The following is a 20,767-nucleotide window of genomic DNA, read 5'->3' as shown; positions in this document are numbered from 1 at the left end:
TTCGGTATGATTGAGCAAGAGGTGAAAAGCCTTAAAACGGACTACCATAAAATTCGAAACTGCCAGCGGACCAAACTCAACCACTTGCCTTTTTCAAGAGCTAATGAGTCCAGTTGAGACCTGAGAGTTTTGACGCACTTCAAGCATTAAGGTGGTTTTCGGCCTGAACTGGGCCCAACTCAAAGGCAGATGATTGGCACATGCTTTGACTTAATGACGATAATTACTTAGAAAAACAAAGCCCAAAGACCACATCTGCACAGTGTAAAAAGCCCAACTCCGCAGCCGAGAGCCGAGCTGTCAGCAACCCTGTGCTTTTTCCCACCTAGGGTGGGTAACTCTTAACAAAACCCACCGAAACGACAAGAACCAGATTAATACGAATCAACATATCCTTGTAAACAATCGTTAGAGGCCAGACAGCAGGGGAAATGTCACATGACGACAGTCCCGCCACACAGGAAGGGCAAAAGGGCTGAAATGTTTCACACTGGGCAAAATATATTTGGGATTCCTCTTGTCCCAATGAATAAATCTTAACACGGATACGTGTTTGGTTTGTAATTTATTTTAACAGAATGTGCATGTACGACTTCAGTCGTGAAATTTTAAGACAAACCAACGATTAAAAACGCTTCATTCTAGTCAACAACAAGCAAGCCTCACAATTAGGATTTCTTTCAGATGAAATAATGATTTAAAAAGAGCGCAGGCATGAATAATACATACCGTGTTTATTTTGGATTTCATTTCCATGCAGAAAACGAATTGCTCGCTGGTAAATTGGCATCAGCGTTTGACAGCCTTTATAGAAAAAAGAGCAAGAGCTTTTCTCTTGCCCAGACTGACCCAGTTCTTGTTAATTATCTGCAAAGTATACATCAAAGCTCACCAAACAGTCCGCAGCTCTCAGATTAAAACTGATTTAAAAGATATCGCCCAGCTCATAAAACTATATCAGCTGAAATTATAAATGAAGTGGCCATTCTTTCAACGTAATTTGGGTGTCGGAGTGGTTTCTGACACCAGAGGTTAAACATGTGAGGGCCGTGTTGTTGTAAGAGGGGTTGCGAGGTCGTTCCCAGCGGGTCATGTGATCCTCAATCTCCTGCCAGGGTAGCCGAGTGATTTGCTTTCCTATGACACAAACTATTACTACACAGAGCTGGCAGGTAATTATAAAGCAAATAAATGCGGGTGGGTGCCAAACGCGACGGGCTCTTTTGGTGATTCGTGCGAGCCGTGGAATTCCCTTTCCTCTCGACAGGAAGCACGTTATTCACAACGATTATTTGTTGCTTTTTGGCCATTTTTCTTTATGCAGTAGGGCCGAATCTCACACTCAATGGCACATATATAGAAACATTTTATCAGTGATGACTTTCTAATTATTTATGTTTGAACATAAGCCATATATATATGATTTAATTGCTTGTGGGTTGCCCTAAAAAGATGAATCCTACATTAAGGGGTCTAAAACATGGGTCTGCAAAATGTTGTTCACCAATTGTTCGCTCAAAAATGTTAAAAGAGCATAAACTCTTTTCAACATTGATAATGATAATAATAAAATGTTTCTTGATCATCAGATCATCATATTGGAATGATTTCTGAAGGATCATGTGACACTAAAGACTGGAATAATTATGCTGAAAATTCAGCTTTACCATCACAGGAATAAATTATATTTCAAAATATATTAAAATAGAATACAATTATTTTAAATGGTAATAATATTTAACTATATTACTGTTTGTAATTTATTTGATTAAATAAATACAGCCTTGTTGAGCATAAGAGACTTCTTTGAAAAATACAAACATTTTAATGTTTCCAAACTTTTGACTGGATGGATGGATGGATGGATGGATGGATGGATGGATGGATAGATAGACAGATATAGACACAGCTATTGAAGGGTAACTCTCGCCAAAATGCAACCTAGTGTCTTTGTGTGAATCTACCCGAGGCAAACTTTTAAAAGCATAATTAGGATGGAAACGCCACTTTTAAGTTTGACCGTATTTTCGTTTTCGGTCAAATTGCCTTTTGAATGGGAGTGCTTGGGGCACTACTATGATAGCATCAAAAATCACAATTTTTAAAACACTAAGAAGGCTCGACACAACATGAAACTCGAAGTATCAACAGGGGCTCTACACATGAACTCAAGCATTGAGAACATTGTTTGTGTACACAGAGTTTACTAAAAAGAAAGATTTTGAACAACTCACTGTAGCTGTGTGTCCGCCAGACAAAAATAGTCGATCTCCGAATGCGAATGAACTGACTCTGAATTTTAGTTTTGTTTCTTATATGAGCACTTTTTCAAATACAAGGTCAATATTGATTTTCACTAACGACAAAACAACAAATTATCCGTGAATTTATATGGAACTAAGCTTTAGGAGCTTTCCATCTTTACTCTCCTCCCTGTTACGTTGCATTCGGAGATCGACTATTTTTGACTGTCAAAATGCCGGCGGACACAGCTACAGTGAGTTGTTCAAAATCTTTCTTTTTAGTAAACTCTGTGTACACAAACAATGTTGTCAATGCTCGAGTTCATGTGTAGAGCCCCTGGTGATACTTCGAGCACAGTTTCATGTTGTGTCGAGCCTTCTTAGTCTTTTAAAAATAGCGATTTTTGATGCTATCATAGTAGTGTCCCTAGCACTCCCATTCAAAAGGCAATTTGACCGAAAACTAAAATACGGTCAAACTTGTGGCGTTTCCATCCTAATTATGCTTTTAAACGAAAGGTTGCTTCGGGTAGATTAACAAAAAGACCCTAGGTTGCATTTTGACGAGAGTTATCCTTTAGCACATCTAATATAGGATATTTGTGAACATCAGTACCAAGCTTAATCTTTAACAGACATTTTTCCGTGTTTTCCGTCTTAAACAATTCAACTTGAAAAACATTTCCCTGACCGGGGGTTTGGGGACCGGCTGACCATGGAGGGCATGAGGAGTGAGAGACGAGCTGGACACCTGTCTTGACTGAGGGATTCCTGTCCTGATTTTGTTTGTTACGGAGAGTTTTTAAAATGAGTCGCTCGTCTCTTTGTGAGGGGCTTGTGTGGCGCTCGCCCAGGCTGCCCACCCTGTTGACCTCAACTTGCATCCATGTCAAAATAATTTCCCAAAACACTTCGTTAAAGACTTCAGGAGGTGTTTGTAGTGACTCTGCTGAAACCGTGTATGAATATGGATGCTAATGCGTTTCATTTCACATTAAGATTTCTATTTTATTCGTGTCTTGCGCTGCAAACTTTTAGCAAAAAGTGGAAAATGTATGTAGTATAATTTTTAATTTATGTTTATATAAAAAAATACTTTCAAAGTACCCACAAATTATTTTATTTTTTTATAATTATAATTTTTGCTAAATAATTAAGTTACTTAACAAAGTAAATAATAAAAAGGTATAAGGATTGTAGGATTCACCTTACTGCAACACCCAAAAAACTTGTCCTGAGTTTGTGACCCCAAACCCCCTTTAAACTCTCTATCCTCAAAGTTATTGATAGAGGGAAATTATGAGCGTATAATGCTATGGACAATGCATGCTGGAGGGCCTATTATATACCGGTAATGGATAGCACTGAGTTTTTGAATGACATTGCACCGAGATTGGATGACAGAGGGTCGTGCGATTTATGACCAAATGAAGCACCTCCACTTCCCCCTCCCCACCCCGTCCTCACCCAAAGCCATTTATTTCCAGCCTGATGGAGAAGCACGTGGTGGTATTTATGGTGCAGGAGTTAGTAAATAATACAAAATTAATAAGTGCGTTTTGGAGTCGTCTGAACAGGATAATGTTATACATTAAACTATGTGTCGCCCTCTAAAATTCCCAAATTATCATCAGTAAGAATGCTTAAATTAAACAACATTAAGTTTTAGCTTCATGTATTAATTCTGGCAAATGTAGAAACAATAATATCTAAAGAGTTCACAGTCTCATGTGTTGTAGAAATGTTACACTAATGTTATTTAACATTTCTTCAAAAGAAAAACAGCACTTCTCGACGCCATAATACATTCCAACCCACTTAAGAAAAATATTTGTACCACTTTTTACTGAAACATATTCTTAATGAAAAGGTCTACATTTCATTCCTATGGGATGCTCTATTAAAGCTAATATATAAAAATGATATTAAAGCTAGAAGACTGAATAACTACCACACGAAAAGTAAAACTTTTTTTTTTTTTTTACGAAATATGCAAATGAAGCCATTTCATGCTTAGCACTAAATAAATAAGAATGATTTGTTTGTCATGTTTCCCTCACTCAAACCAACAGGAAGTGCGGACAATGAAAAGAGCTTGTCAACATTATTACTTTTATTGATTTAACAATAAAGTCCTGTGGCTTAAGTTATGTTGTTATTGCTGCCTATTGAAAATACAATGAAACATGGAATGACAACAGGAATTTCACATAACGCCATAGGACTCTCTGGATAAAGTGAGCCTGTTATATTCCTCAGATTTTCAAGGGCGTTGCTTAGAGAGCAACCGTGCCAATGAAATTATGAATATATCCTCAATCAAAGCAGCTTCAGATGGTAGAATGTTTCATTCACCGCCCCATGCGGTCTGCATTCATATGAGCGCGTGCCGTCTCTGCTTCCTTTTAAAACCATGGGCCGTACCGAAGTATTTAATAGCTTACAACATATACGGAGCACTTAAACACAAGGTCTGTGGCATCGAACGACTCAAGCACTCTGGATACAGTGGAGGTACGTTCTCAACGCACGTCAAAACAAACAGAAAATACGTGGCATAAAAGCGTTAATTGACGATAAGTGAGGGAATCATTGTCAACAACTTCATAAAACTTCATATGAAGTTTGTCGTTTCGTTGCTGCCGGAGTGGCTGGGTTTTCTAACGAGGTTGACTTTACAATGCAGCTGGGTAAAAAGCACAGTTTTATTGTCATTGTTCGCAGCTCTAGAGACCCGAGCCGATATAAAAGAGCTGTGGGCAAAACAAAGGGTGGAATTTAGAGAGAGAAAACAGTTCAATCAGTTTGGTCTTTAACACATGGGAGTTATATTTTTCACCTGCCACATTTGAAAAGGAAGAAGCTGGCAAAATATCCAAGCGGTGAAACGATCACACAAAGGCCTGTGGTGATTTCCTGTGGATTCTACATCTCCCCCCCAAAAAAAATCTCTGACTCATTTTCAGTTTGGACTGATTTGGAGCTAAAATCTGTAGTGACAATAGAGGCTTTCGCACTGGGTAGTTCTAGGCACTCAATTCTAGGATATAGCCACCAGGGTGATTCCCCAAGAACTAATGTTCCCCTATGGACGTTTTCCTGGTTGCATTCGCACCGCCAGTTAGCCTGGTTAAAACCAGACCATTCTCAGTAGTAACTGAGTTATGGTCTGGCAAAGCTTCATTAATAACTCATTTCCAAAGGGGCGTCACCAACGGATGTCGCTCAAATGCCTCTGGGCGCAATTGGATAGACCTAAAACCAATCAGAGCGATCATCACCGTGTAAAGCCATATGCTGCGTCCCAATTCGCCTAAGTTACACTACGCCATAAAAGTATGTACTCTTTTTGTGAAGAAAAGGTATTTACTTTTGAATGTGTAGCAAAAAAGTAGGCAAGCTTTGGGACATACTACTTCGTCATCTTTATCGGACAGATCTGTCGAGTGCATCCCGTCACGTAAACTGTCCTGTCAATCATCTTGTCACAGTTAAAATCCTCTATTAAATTTCATTTCCTACCGTTTCGGAGAGAAATGTAGTAGCACGTTCATCTGCCAGTGGGTCTTTCATGGAGACTGTCCTCATGTGTTTACAATTTTAATATAATAATGCATTTAAAAGTTGCTGCGCTTCACCAACGGACGTCGCTCAAATGCCTCTGGGCGCAATTGGATAGACCTAAAACCAATCAGAGCGATCGTCATCGTGTAAAGCCCGCCCCAACGTTTCTGATTGGTGCCGCGATTTCGAGGGATTAGAAATGGGCTTGAATGAGCTCTTAGCCAGACTACTTGCAGAGCAAATCTAAATTTGCCGGAAGTTGTCTGGGTTTTCCCAGGCTAACCGCCAGTAGGAACTCTGAAGTGACGTAAGCCGCGCTTGTTGTTGTGACTTTTATTTTGACGGCGCAGAGAACGCCAGCCAGAGCCTGAGCACACAGCGCTCGCATTCTCCATATTCATTAGTTTTCGATCTGTCTAACAGTCCTGTCTAATACGTTATTAGATACAACTGCTATGCAAAGAAAGTAGACAGTAATGAAAAGTTATTAGCGTATGCCGTGAGATTGATGTTCAGTGTCGCTAGCGGAGAAGAAATACATAATCATGTTTTGCTTGGTCCCCTCAAAGTCATGTTGGATTTTCTCCTCAGCGCAAAGTTGAGAGGTCCATCTATCACTGTTTTCCATGTTCGTAGAGTTAGTTTCTAGAGTAAATATATAGGCTATAATCTGTGTGTACAAAGCTTTTTTTTAATGGCGGATGCTGGTGTTTCGCGTGTTCCTATTGTGTTCGTTTAGACCCGACTCTGAAGTAGGAGCTAATTTAGTTCCCCCTAAAGTTGTTCCTAACTAAAATCCCAGTTCTGTGGTGCAAACACACCAAAAAGCGGGTTATTTCCGCCAAGTTCTAGGAACTATGAAAAGGTATATTTTTATGTATATAAAAGGTATAATTTTATGTGTTAAAAAAATAGGAAGACGTGGACTTTCAGAAAAAAAGTTGGCAAAGGTAAATATATATACAAAAGTTTGGGATCAGTAAGTTTAAAAAAAAAATAATTATACTTTTATTCAGCAAGGATTTCTATTTCATAAGAATCCTGGAAGAAAAAAAACTATCATGGTTTCCACACAAATATTAAGCATTTATAATTATTAGAAATGCTCCTTGAGCACTAAATCAGCATATTAGAATGATTTCTAAAGGATCATGTGACGCTGAAAATTCAGGAATAAATTACACTTTAAAATAAATTAAAAAAAAAAAAGTAAAAAAAAAAATGTAACATCTGTTTTAACATTTCAACATTATTATTTTCACTATATTTTTGCTTAGATAAATGAAGCTTTTGTGAAATTTACCAACGCCAATACTTGATGATGAATGTTGTGTTGCAATTTATCCATTTTACAGATTATTTATGTTTTAAAATGGTTCCCCATAAAATATAATTATAGTACAGAATACATATCTCTGTTTTAAACATATTCAACATTCTAAAACAAGTCGTAAAATCAAACTTATACTATATTTCTATGAAGCTATTTAATGATATAGCAGTTTCCAAAATGTAAAAATATTTTCATGATTTGTTATCATAACTTTTTTTTTGTCAAATCAACTTAGAAATTTAATGTGATTCAGATAACATAATATTTTGAGTTTCTATTTATTAAACCAATCTCCTTTGTTGTATTAACTCAATATTTTAATTTCAATGAACTCAAAATTTTAAGGCATCCAGGTGACTTACTTTTTTTATGTTAAACCAACAATATTTTTTTTACAGTGCAGGGATGAAGGACACAGTTTCATCACTAGAAACAGGCTTAAACACTACATTACAGGCACCTTCTACATCCACACTGCATCATGTATGCTTGTACATACAAAAATACAATGTTTGAATTAGGTTAGAACTTCACTTTTGAAACTTTTAAAACTCAATAGATTAAGAAAACCTTGGGAAAAATCCATAAATACTATAGGAAAGCAGCCTGTTTGAGAGGAATCCATATGGAAATTCTATTTATGCCATTAACTAAAGTATGATTACAATATAAATACTTCCAAGGAAAACAACATCCACATCTAAAACACATTTTACCGTAGGACCTTCAAAGACAAAAGTTTATATCATACAGAGCCTCAGCTCTGTAAGATACTAAAATGGGGAAAAAAATAAACTATTTATAGCGTGGTTTAATGATGCGAGTCAGGCTAAATCTCTATTGATTTTCTTGTGATATATACAGCTCTATTACAGAAACAACTGATTAAGGAGCTCTACAGACCGCAAACACAGGATTCGGGATTCACAGGCTTGTAACGCATAAAGAATGACACACTTTTCTTTCTTTGATCGAAATAACACACTGCGATATTCTGTTCGACGCACTTAAAGCTGTTGACACTGAGAGTACCAATGTGAGGTCATTTTGATTAATCGCAGTACAAAAAAAATTTGTCGATTTCAAAAGTGCTAATCAAGCACAGAATGATATAAAAAAAATATATAAAAAACATTTAACAAATAAAAAAATAAATAAAAGTATACTGCTTTGTGCTTTGAAAACCACTGTACAGCTTTTCCTCAAGAAAGCAGAATATTAAAAATAGACATGTAGATTTAAATGAATATTAAATGTATTTTGATTTTGCACCTTTTTAAAAGTGGTACTCATATTATATATAAAATAAATATAAATTACAAAACTAATATACATTTCTGAAAATTATTTTTGTTGATCTCAGAAGTGTTTACCATGTACAGAATGATGTTAAATATATTTATAAATAAAAACATACTGCTTTGTGCATGAAAGCTACTGTACATGCTTTCCAGAAGACAGCAGAATATTACAAATGAGAAAAGACAAAGATGATGCAGTATTTTGATTAATTTAATGCAGTATTCTGAATATTTAGATTTTGTGCCAGATAAAGTGGTATATATATATATACACACACACACACGATACATACATACATACACGCACACACACACACTTAAAAATAAATAAAATAATCAAGAAAATGACCAAATCAATTTCCCAGAATCAAACACACAAAAAAGTGCTGTTTGGCTGTAATAAAGCAGCTTTAGGAAGAATTTCACTGGCCATTTATAATGATTTAACGGGAAAAGGAAGTAACAGAGGATCTGTTTGGAATCCTTTGTCTTCCGCCAAAAATAATTTCACCCAGATTCTGACAGTTACTAAAAGAGAAACACTGGAAAACAGAAAAACCTGGCCGGCAACTACCATTACAGATTTTTAGGAACGCACGGACGCAGAAAAGGCGAGAATAAAGTCTCAAAGAAACCGCTGCGTTTACCAGAAGTCTGAATAAAACTTCATTCTACTCCAGTCACACACACACACACACACACACAGATGCTCTCAGTCTGTGCCGTCTCCATGTTAAACAGCAATTATCTCTTCACTCCCCACTGTTTACCTCAGCTAAAACCACTGTGGGCTTCAGTGCTAACGCAACCCAACGGCATTCACGTGCCGCAGACTTCAGATGTATTTGCCTGGCGTTGAGGGCAAGAGTGAGAGAAACACTCTTACCTGCAGTGAGTTCAGGAGGCTGAAGATGTAAGCGATAACCACGGAGAACGGCACCAGGACTCCACAGAGCCAGGTCAGGCCCAGGATCGGCAACAGAACCAGTACGGATTTCACCGCCGCCCTAAAACACAAAAAAAGCACGCAAAAATCAGAACAGGAAGATCTGATATGGAAAACACATTGTTTTATTTATAATCATGCATGCATATGATCACACACACACACACACTCCTCTTTGGTTTTACACTGGAGAAGACAGATTTCAGGGGTCATTCCCAGCACAACAGGAGCTGCTGCTTATTCTCACATTGTGACAATTTCCACGCTAAATCGCTTTTAATTCTGTTTAGTATAAAATTACCTCCCTATTCAGGTAACCGCTAAAGCGAACCAGCTGCTGTCCGAACAGGTCCTGCCAAGCGGAGGAAGCGTGTGTTTGATTTTCCTTGGAGAACGCTGTATTTGACCACGGGCTTTCAAGAGTCACATTGATATTTTTTACACACAGGGGCCTTCTGAGGGCCCCACCTCAACGACTGATGCCGGAGGTCCAGGCTCGTCCAAACGCCGGGTACATGTGGCAGCTTAATTTGCGTTATGGTTATTTATGGTCTCAAGGAGAAGCTGAATCTATAAACCAACATGAGAATCAGTAAAAAGGCCTGTTTTTAAAAATTCCTGCAGTGAAGGAGCTGCCTGAAAGTTTACTTTGTGATCCTTGCAAAAAAGTCTAATCGTTCCATTAATGGACCAAAAAACAAACAAAACATTTGATGTTGAAAGAGGCTGTAATGTGCAAATAGATCATTTTAATAGAAAGCCAACAGGACTGAGGATCAGTCAGACTCCACAAGCAGACAGGACTACTGTTCACGAGCACAGCTGTGAAAGGGTGCCTCCATGTGGCGATCCTTAAGGCACCGAAGAATGAGCTAATGAGAATCCTTCCCCTTCCCGTACCTGAATACGAGAGGAAGAGAGGTGTCCTACCTTATCTGCTCAGAGACTTGCTCTTCCGGGCTGTTGTTCATCATCAAAGATCTTCTCTTGGCTGTGGCGATGGTGATCAGGGCCACACGGGTCAGAATCATGATATTCACCTAATACACCAAATTAAATTTTAAGTATAAATATAACATAATTATTCAAATAATAAATATATAATAAACATAAATATTAGAATTTGTATATATATATATAAGCATATATAATATATATATATATATATATATATATATCATTATAAATATTCAATATGTGCACATATACAAAATTATTATATATTGTAATTTATAATAAACATGTTTTTTTTATTATTGTTATGTTTTATATATATGCTTATAATAGAACAGTATAAACATTAAAATATATAATAAACAAATACTATTATATAATAAGAATATACTGTAATATAAAATTATAAATATTAGTATATTGTAAAATTATACATAATACATAATACATATGTGCATATATATATATATATATATATATAAAGAACACATTTTATATATTTGTGTTATTTTATATATATATAAAATACCATACATAACAAAAATGTCATATTTTTGTTATTATATATGTGTGTATTCATGTGTTTTTTGTTTTATATATATATATATATATATATATATTAAAACAAACATTAAAATAGTATTTATTATATATTATATAATAAGAATGTAATGTAAAAATTATAAATATTACATTTTGTAATAACAATATGTGCATATATGTGTGTACACAAACATATATATATATACAGTAGTCAACATTTGAAGTGGATCAAAAAATTTCATCAAAGATGTCCTAAGACAAGAACGGATGTTGTTCAAAAATCATGTATAACTTTGATAAAAGGTTTTGGTCCACTTCAAATGTTGACTGTATATAAATAAAATAAAAAAGAACATGTTTTATATATTTGTGTACTATTTTATTATTATTATTATTATTAAAAAAAAATACCATACATAACAAAAATATCATATGTATGTGTGTTTTTAATATTATTCTTTTATATAAAAATATATAACAATAATAATAGATGTAGCGACACACCATAACAATGAAGATGACTGGGCCGGCAAAGCCCCATATGACGCCGTTCTGAACACTGAGCCAGCAGTGGCCATCGGCTGAATAGTTCCCAGAGGCAGAGGCCAGTGTGATGGTAACGATCAGCACGGGCAGACCTGTTCAAGCACAGACATTTCTACATTACAGGTGTCTGAGTGGGACAAAAAGCATTTGGGCGGCACCTGTGAACAAAAAATACTCCACATTTATTTTACTTTACTTTCACTATTACTCTCAATCAAGTTGCATCTTTTTGTCAACAATTTTTTTTTTTTTTTATGAAATGTGTTGCTTGAAAATTATGCTTGTGCTCTTAGTATATAGTACAGACATGGTAGTATTCCTTGTCTAAGAAAGAAGAAAAAAGAAAATTATAGAAATACTCAGTGGAACAATAAAGTACAAAACCAGCATTCCTGTACTCCTGAACCCAATCAATAAGTGTGCCTATCCACAACAGATCGAAGAGGAGATCGGAGGGGCGGAATGCAATTATTACCCCAGCCAATCAGGTAGTAGTATTTCATGTGGCGGTCCTCGCTCAAATTAACGCTCACTACTTTGCTCCAGAGCAGCAGGCCCTCAACCAGCATCCAGCTGAACGCTGCCAAGAAGAACAAATGCATCAGAGCTGCCACAAGCGTGCAGGCCACCTACGGGGCAGAGGTCAGAGAGCAGGCAGTCAAGGGTCAAAAGGTCAAACATCCACACAAACACGGCCGTATGCCATTTTACGCAATGCCAAATATAACAACAACACTAAAGTTGTTTTAAGGCACTGTCAGACTGCTGGTACGATTTTTGTAATTGATCTAAAAAGACTTTAAAAACTGACTCAAAATTCTGTATAATGACCCCAACTAACATTTAAAAAAGCATTAAGCCACTTGCGGACGTGTGTTGTTAGACACTACGCAAAGTTGACCATCTTAAACAAAGCAAAAAGACTAACACATGACCTTGTGTGGTAAATACTAAAGTTAAACAGATAATTACTTTAATATTATGAATACATTGTGATTCTGATTCTACATAGCAGTGTTGTTATTGTAACTAAAATGATACATATTAGATTACCAAAAAAAATTTAACTTAAAAATGTAAGTAATTGAAGTAAAATAATTAAATGACTAAGACTAAAGAAAAAATTTATTAAACCTATACAAGAATATTTAAAATAAAAATAATAAAAATAACAAAAGCACACAACAACATTAAATACTTAATATACTTAAATGATACTTAAATGAAAACTGTACTAGTCTACAAATAATGCAAAAAAAATATCTCACCACATTGTTGAGACAGAAATATTGATTGATTGGTAATTAATTATTCTATTAAAATCGATTTTAAAAACCAACAGTTTTAAAAGTTGTGCAACCAAATGAAAGTGTGAAAAACATTGTACCTTATTATGAACAGCAGAACCACTGCAGAGAAGGACAATTTGAGCACAAGTCAGAGACACAAAAAGATTCTTGTGGACTGATGTGCGATCTGATTTCGGGATGCTGTTAAAACAAATACATTTAATGGCAAATGTTTATGAAATAGAAAAAAATCGGGCAAAATGTTATTTATTTGGGTAAAACAGATGAAGTGTGTGTGTGTGTGTGTGTGTGTGTGTGTGTGTGTGTGTGTGTGTGTGTGTGTGTGTGTGTGTGTGTGTGTGTGTGTGTGTGTGTGTGTGTGTGTGTGTGTGTGTGTGTGTGTGTGTGTGTGTGTGTGTGTGTTGATTAGTGGCCATAAATCTCTTAAAGAAATCAGCTTGGCTGATACTGCGCTGATTAACCTCCCTTTGTGTGACTCTTTCCTTTAATTAACTTCCCTGTAATGTCACCATAAAACTTCGGCTTCGAGCTCATTTGGCACGGAGCGCTAATTAGCCGATTAGAGGTTTTCAATACGTATTCTGCCTCACGACTGAGCGCTATTGACAAGCGCGAGGACTGTGAGCTCACAGACTGTGATTTGAGCAAATGTTATGCAATGTCATGACCTTTATGAACTCAACACTAGAAGTCGGTCGTCATAAAGATAAGATAGTGAATCAAATGATGCCAGAGCGACATCATGGAATGGGAATATGCTGTTGGCGTGGCAGTGCATCCGTGAAAACCACTTACTCTAACACGGTAAACAGCATCAAGGTCACCACCAGTGCGCAGAGAGAGGCTCCGGATCCGATAAATGTCAGCTTCGTCAAAATGCTCTCCTCTTTAGCACTCCACTGCAGGGAAAAGACCCATCAAAACACAACGATCTTGCACTCCTCACACTCTGTCTCTCAATCTAACTGTTGGAGATATAGGTTAACTACCATATATATATATATATATATGCGGGTTTGATGACTCTTATTGCACTGGATGGTTATATAGTGGCACTAGACATCAATGAGAGACCATATTTGCTCCTTTAATTCCAACTTCTCACATAATTGTGAATACAAAATCACGAAGGCTATTATTAAGGCTCGCTTGCTTTTGTAAGCTCACAGTGACCTCTACTGGACAGATTGCGGTGTAAGAGAAAATATGATCAGTGAAGACATTATCTTTATAATGATTAATGATCATTTTTAAATGGCTTTTAAAACACTTTTCAGACTTTTAAGACTTAAAGGGATACACACTGATAAGCCAAAACATTGTGAACAGTCACAGGTGACGTTAATTTTATTGATCATCTTCTAACAAACCTGTATGAATTTCTTTCTTCTGCTGAACAGAAAGTAAGATATTTAGAAGAATGTCAGTAACCAGACATTTTCCGGTCTCATTGACTTCCATAGTAGGAAAAAAATATACTATGGAAGTCAATGGGACCAGAAACTGTCTGGTTACTGACATTCTTCTAAATATCTTCCTTTCTGTTCAGCAGAAGAAAGAAATTCATACAGGTTTGAAACAACATGAGGGTGAGTATATGATGACAGAATTTTCATTTTAAAGTGGAGTATCCCTTTAAGGTCTTGGTAGATTAGATGGTAAGCAATAAAATAAAGATCTGAGCGAATTTGACAAGGCTTAAATTTTTATGGCAAGGCAACTGGGTCAGAGAATCTCTGAAAAGGTAAGGCTTGTGTGTTATGTGTGTGTGTGTGTGTGTGTGTGTGTGTGTGTGTGTGTGTGTGTGTGTGTGTGTGTGTGTGTGTGTGTGTGTGTGTGTGTGTGTGTGTGTGTGTGTGTGTGTGTGTGTGTGTGTGTGTGTGTGTGTATTTGTTACAATTCAAAGCACATACTCTAAACATACCTCTGGCTCCATATAATTCATTAGGACAGCAAAATTGGTGGTGTGGTTGCAAAAGCAGGATGTGACATCAGGAGGAGAAGGCAACACTCTGCACCCTTTATTGGACCAAGCACTTGTATGACCCGCCCTTTGGACATGAGACACTAAATCAGACCCAAACAAGAGACTGTAATACGACAAAACACCAGTTAGTAGTTTTGTAACATGATTACATTCACTTACATGAATTCGATATTCCAAAAGACACAGATGGGCGTCACTTGCTTGGAGTTCTCTCCCTAAAGGAAAAATATAAAACTTTTCTATGTCAGAGCATTGCTATTTTAGTATCACTGATATACTATTATAGTTTTATTGTAATATTTTGTTTTCATTTTCATTTTAGTTAAAATTTTAGTAATTTTGTTGTGTTTTTGTCTTGAGCCTATGTTAGAGGTTATTTGAAGATATGATTTTTAAAACAGCAAATATGAGTGTTTTTTACCACAATTCCAGAGGATAGAGTGTACTGGACGGAGACGGGAACATTTTCTGCCCTCTGCACATCCCGCACTGTCGCTGAGATTACTGCCGTGTCTGACTGACCAGTGTGATGCCTAAAAATAAAGGAACAAAGTAACCAGGGTTTTTCCTGCATTGAAAATATTTTGGCGGTCGCCAAAATGAATTTTTGCCCCACCACACATTTATTTGATCATTTAATGTGATGATACTTGCCGTTCTGCTGTACCGGTACCAATTGATAGCCGTCTGCTTTCAAACGCTTCAGTGAGTGTTACTGTAAGCGCTCTATGAAGAGCATCAAAGGTTTACAAAGTGTTTTTGCAGCGTTGAGCAATGTAGCCAATCACAGACATCTGTTGAGCATGTGAACGCAATGGCCAATGGTGTTTAAGTTAGTCAGAATCCGCTCAAAAAACACCAGAGTTTTTGTTGAGTGCGAGTTCCGCACGCTCGCAAATCATTTCATTATAAGTATAAACACGATGTCAATAAGAGATTCATTGCACAGCTTCATTGATTATAATGGGAGTTTTCGCAAGAGCGCCGCTTTGTGTACCTCGCGTTGTAATTGACAGCTTCAGTGATTATAATGGCGATCTTTGGAGAGTAGGCTAAATGCTAAAAAAAAGTAGACCTACCACTTCTATGTAATGTGTTACTTTGTTGTCCACTTTTTAAAGCGGTCATTCAGAACTATTTCATACATAAAAATCTGTAAATTTATATGTAAAAAGTTTGTTTTATGATCTGATATTTTTTTATTTCATAATTTCTTTGCATTTTTTTTTAAATTTATTGTCAGCACTGGGCTCGCAGTTCATGTGGGTAGGGTTCTTTGTACTGTGTGTGTGGATGAGCGTGTTCGTCTGCTGCCTGCCACCAAAGACCGTTTTCGAAACAAGGAAAAACCCTGATAGCGTTTCAATAGCAATTTATAATTAAAATATTTAAATTCTATTTGGTGTGGAGAGATTCAGGAGGCTCTTGCTAACCTCTTGCCATTGGTCTGTTGGTCAGCGGGTGTTTTGACCTCCAGTCTGAACGACTTCTCTACCAGGTTACTGTAGTAGGTATAAATAAGCATGACATCCTTGTGGCCTGTCAAATAACATTGAAGATAAAGATTCTTTAAAACTGGCTCGCATCACAACATTTATCTTTAGAAATAAGCAATTTACCCTGATCTCACCCAATGAAAAGACTCTCTGCATTTCTGACTCTGATATGAGGATCTCATCATGGCCGCTGAACTGACCGCCGTGGATCGAGGGCTTGAACACAATACCGCAGCTCATCTGCGCCAGCCCTCGAGGCTCCAGATGAATATCTGAGGAAGCAAAAGTTTCGTGACTCTCGATATAACAAACACTCATGCGGTTTTTATGGTGGGACAACCAAAGTAGCCATGGCTAAATATTAATAACTGCTTGAATACAATAACAGACAAGAGAGGTTTATCTTTATTACTCCACCTCTCAAGAAAACAAATATTGACTCCTATTTGTCCGAGGTCTGAGATTATGCTACCAAGTCATGCTAAATGAGGCAAAAAACACTGTACCCATGTTCTTTGTTGACATTGTAAAGCTTTTGCGCTCAGCCCAAAGCTCATCCGCCAATGTCCACAGCAGCTTGTCAATGTTCTCTACCATTGTCAATGGTCCGAGGTAATTCTGAGATAATACAGGAAACATACTCATAAACCTGACATTAGAGTTACCATCCACTTCTTTTTTTTTTTTTTTTAGGATTTGGTTCCAGAAGAGCAGGGTAGAACCAACTCCAATTGCACAACATACCCCATGATCTCTCAAATTCTCCCATTGTTCAGCCATATCCGGGTCAATGAGTCTGCTAACTAGTTCCAAGCAATTGCGGATCATGAATATGAAGACCTCAGTGGGAACAGCAATTTTATTGAGTTGAGCGGCCTTCTCAATGGTTTCGATGAGGTACAGGAGATCAGAACGTGTGATAATGTTTGCATTGCTGTCCATAATTCTCAATATGGCACTCAAGAGGAAAATATGACGAGTCAATTCGTTCTCAGAGAACAAGGTTACATTTGTATTCTGTGGAGAAAGGATAATGCAATATCAAGTTATATTATATATGTCTATGTGTCAATACTGACTATACTTTGATCTAAAAAAAAATTGAAGGATAGGTTAAAAATAAGAAGGAAATGGATTTACAATGCTATAAGAAGCCATTTCTCCATGAAATCTGGAGGTTTATAGTGAATCTAATAAAAATCAGCCTTGAGCTCTAACTCACAGATTTGGAATGAAACTCATTGCTGACTTGTGAGAAGAACGAGGTCCCAGGAAATCCTAAGAAGTCCAGCTGCTCTGAAATAAAGAAGGAAAAAACCTGGATTATCACACACATGCACAAGAAATTGCATTTCCAGAACTCAAAACAAAACAACAACAAAAATACCAAAACAAAACCAAAACCTAGGAAGTCACTGGCTCCTAAAATACAACATATTGTTAAAATGAATCTTTACTTACAAAATTTCATATGAGCAACCAGTGAATGAATAAACTTATGTAAGTCTCACAACACTATGCATCACAGTAATGGTTCATGGTTAGTTTTCAATAGGACAAAAAAGAAAAATGGTCTGCAGTTCAGTGAGCCATTTTTCTGAACGATTCACAGTCTGATTCTAACTGTAACTGGGAGGTTCATAAGAGTCATTTGTCCATGAATCGGATATGTTGTTGCATGCACTCTAATGAGATGAATGACATCTGACGAAACCGCAAACGATTTTCCAACTGTCTCCAATGGAGATGTAATTTATTATTAAAATATTCATATTGTTACTCGAAAGCAGGTGATCACCTTTTGGAAACAGGCAAACACTTCCTCTGTGCGTCAAACATGAGTCATTAATCAGTATCCCACTTGAAGGGTCAAAGGTTACACAGGCCTTGTTAGACATGAGGACGGAAAAATTGTGATGCAAGCCAGAGATAAGTTGGTCTGGTGGTTGGCTTTTGGAACCTAAAAGAAACAAGAACCAAAAATAGTTAAGCAGAAGATTGATCCTTTTGAGCAAACTCTGGGGCTGCCGAACAGCCAGCAAGCTAAATTTGCTTCTAGTCTGCCAATTTTAAGAGGTCACCATGAGTCATAGTTCTTGAGCTCTCCAAGTCTGTAAGGACCATATGTCCTCTCTTCAGAAAAGAATAGGGAACTCTGGGTCCATGACTCATGTGATGGGAAGTGTATGATCCGAAGGGGTGGGTCTCAGCATTACCGCATGGATGAAATATTTACAACCATCTCAGCCTGAGGTTTCCAATGACAACTTGGCTGTATTCGCAATTTCGCATTGGTGGAAGAGTGGAAAATATAACTCAAAGATTTGAGGGCGCAATACCACCTCCGCCATCTCTACCTTGACAAGGCGAGTTCCTTCTGCGTGTCTGTAGCGACGTCTCTATTTCCAGTGCGGACTCATTCCATTTGAAGAACAAGCCAGAAGGAACGGGTGAACAAACTTTTTCCATGCTTTGGATTTCAGCGTCGACCAGCAAACGATCCCACATGTACAGCTGCGTAACGTTCCCACAAAGCGCCTTGCCACTGTTGTAGCCTCCATAGGTCTCCTGGTCTTGTCCAATCATGAAAAGGCCATCTCCTCCGATGTGATTCAATGAGTTGAGGAAATTCCCAGAACCCACCACCGTTCCATCCACCCAGATGCCCCACTTTCCACTATTCGCAACCAAGCTTGCACATACAAAGTGCCAGGAGGCATCATTGGGAAAGCCTGTTACATAGGTGGTGTTTGAACCATGCACCAGCAATGCAAGCTGGACGGGTTCATTCCCTGTGATTCGAGCTTGGAGTTGGAATTCTTTAATAAATGACTTTATGGCGTATGAGAAGACTGTGGAAAGTCCGTGGCAAGTTGGATCAAGCTGGAGGTGAGCGCAAACCGTTAGCGCTTCCATGTTTAGGAACTTATGGCGGAGGCGAGCCGATTTCCGGTGTGGCCGCACTGGAAATTCCAGCATGTATATATCTGGAGGACCTAGAAATGTTTTAGAAAACAACATGCAATATTTATTAAAGAAAGATACAAATGCATTTGCAGGGCAACATAGGCTTTGGCACGCACCACTTTTTTGGAACATGCCTGCACTTTCTATCCATACAGGTTGGGTGATATTCAGGGACCGTAGAAAAGTGTTCATCTTTTTAATCTCTTTGGTACTGGACACCACCGCTAGGGTCCCTGAACGCTGGCGGCAGAGCTTGCTGGCACTGAGCCATGGCTGGCGATCTGGCACATACTCAGGGTAAAAGTCCTCATGTGTAAGCAGGGTTTTGCTCTCCACTGTAAACACAGGAGTGTTTCATTTAGACTCAAACAGCCTTACATCGTATGCATTTGACACTTTATGTGTAACAAACTGTGAACAGATTCTGTCCATGTGATCTTAACATCTTAGTAAGACGATTATAACAGAAATCAGTCATCCGTGATGAGCCTATATCAAAATTTTAAGCATATTACATTTAACTTTAAACTTTGAAGATCATATGAATGCTGTGGTTACCTTTTTCCATGCAGTGATGAATGAGTACCTTGAAAAAAGGTTTGTTATTATATATATTAATAATATTAATTAATTTAAATTAATTAAATTAATTATATGGTTTTGTTATAATATATTAACATAAGAACTCATAACAGTATATTGTCAAACGTATATTTTATTAGGATACATGGACTAACGTTAACGTTACTTACAATAATGTTGGAGCAAATAATTTTCAACAGATTCATCCTGCAAACAAAATACTCATTAACAGTGGGCATTTTAACAGCTCATAAACTTATTAATGAACAATAAAATGAAACGCTTTTAATTTGTTTAAACATTTTAATCTAAAAATGTTACAGGGAAAAAAAAAAACATTACTTAAGGTCAGCTCTAGCAGAAACGTAATGATGGATGTATATTTAAAAGCCTCAAACAGAATAAAACTGCACATTACCTGATACGAGGTAAAGTTTTAGTCGTAAGTCATATTTTACCTCGAAAAGTAAAGTTTAGCAAACGGTTCGCATGTGCTTTCCGTTGAAAGTGTTGTGAGGAACTCCTGTGTGAGATCATGAGAAGCAGCAGCGCGCCTCCCGCTCGAGGAGGAGAGAGTAACTCCCGCCACTCCCCTCACGATGGACATGATGTTTCGAGTCTGTGAGGTCTAAATAGAATTGTGTTTTACTATGAGAATGGATCGCATTTTGCTGTCAGTTATAAAGACATTTATGTTGTAAATAACATTTTAAAAAAAACAACCTTTGTCCACAACAGTGGGGACAAATTAAAATAAGAAAAATAACGTAATTTTTCGCTTTTTACTAATAGATTTTTAGCACTTTATGTTATACTATTTTTAACTAAAAATAAAATCATTTTGTGGCCCCTTGAATGTAAACATAGCCTACTTCAGATAAAAGATTAAGTAAAACATGTCATACAACGGAAACATACATCTGTAAGGAAACAGAAATAAAGTATACATACATTGTTACTTTGTAATTTAACAATTTTCCATTGGATTCCAGTTG

At 37.1% G+C, this 20,767-nt stretch overlaps 1 protein-coding gene across 1 annotated transcript in view; it reads right to left on the bottom strand.

Moving 5' to 3' along the window:
* Positions 1-20,269, bottom strand: part of LOC309476674 (adhesion G protein-coupled receptor D2) — a 42,684-nt gene extending 22,415 nt beyond the window's left edge. The window contains exons 1-20 of the mRNA XM_082139821.1: positions 20,191-20,269; positions 19,943-19,979; positions 19,749-19,776; positions 19,307-19,525; positions 18,581-19,219; positions 18,022-18,183; positions 17,446-17,519; positions 16,968-17,240; positions 16,730-16,841; positions 16,358-16,495; positions 16,161-16,266; positions 15,149-15,260; positions 14,887-14,942; positions 14,665-14,791; positions 13,536-13,639; positions 12,818-12,920; positions 11,906-12,059; positions 11,389-11,522; positions 10,318-10,427; positions 9,328-9,448 (exon numbers count right to left, since the gene is read on the bottom strand). Of these exons, the coding sequence (XP_081995947.1) occupies positions 9,328-9,448; positions 10,318-10,427; positions 11,389-11,522; positions 11,906-12,059; positions 12,818-12,920; positions 13,536-13,639; positions 14,665-14,791; positions 14,887-14,942; positions 15,149-15,260; positions 16,161-16,266; positions 16,358-16,495; positions 16,730-16,841; positions 16,968-17,240; positions 17,446-17,519; positions 18,022-18,183; positions 18,581-19,219; positions 19,307-19,525; positions 19,749-19,776; positions 19,943-19,978 (2,808 nt within the window). The 5' untranslated portion in view covers position 19,979; positions 20,191-20,269. The remainder of the gene's footprint in view (positions 1-9,327; positions 9,449-10,317; positions 10,428-11,388; positions 11,523-11,905; positions 12,060-12,817; positions 12,921-13,535; positions 13,640-14,664; positions 14,792-14,886; positions 14,943-15,148; positions 15,261-16,160; positions 16,267-16,357; positions 16,496-16,729; positions 16,842-16,967; positions 17,241-17,445; positions 17,520-18,021; positions 18,184-18,580; positions 19,220-19,306; positions 19,526-19,748; positions 19,777-19,942; positions 19,980-20,190) is intronic.
* Between the last annotated feature and the right edge of the window lie 498 nt (positions 20,270-20,767).

The sequence above is a fragment of the Leuciscus leuciscus genome, assembly GCF_965113295.1.
Source record: "Leuciscus leuciscus genome assembly, chromosome: 15".
In the NCBI taxonomy this organism is placed as follows: domain Eukaryota; kingdom Metazoa; phylum Chordata; class Actinopteri; order Cypriniformes; family Leuciscidae; genus Leuciscus; species Leuciscus leuciscus.
Note: the sequence above shows the minus strand (reverse complement) of the source record. Positions and strands in the feature narration are given on the sequence as shown.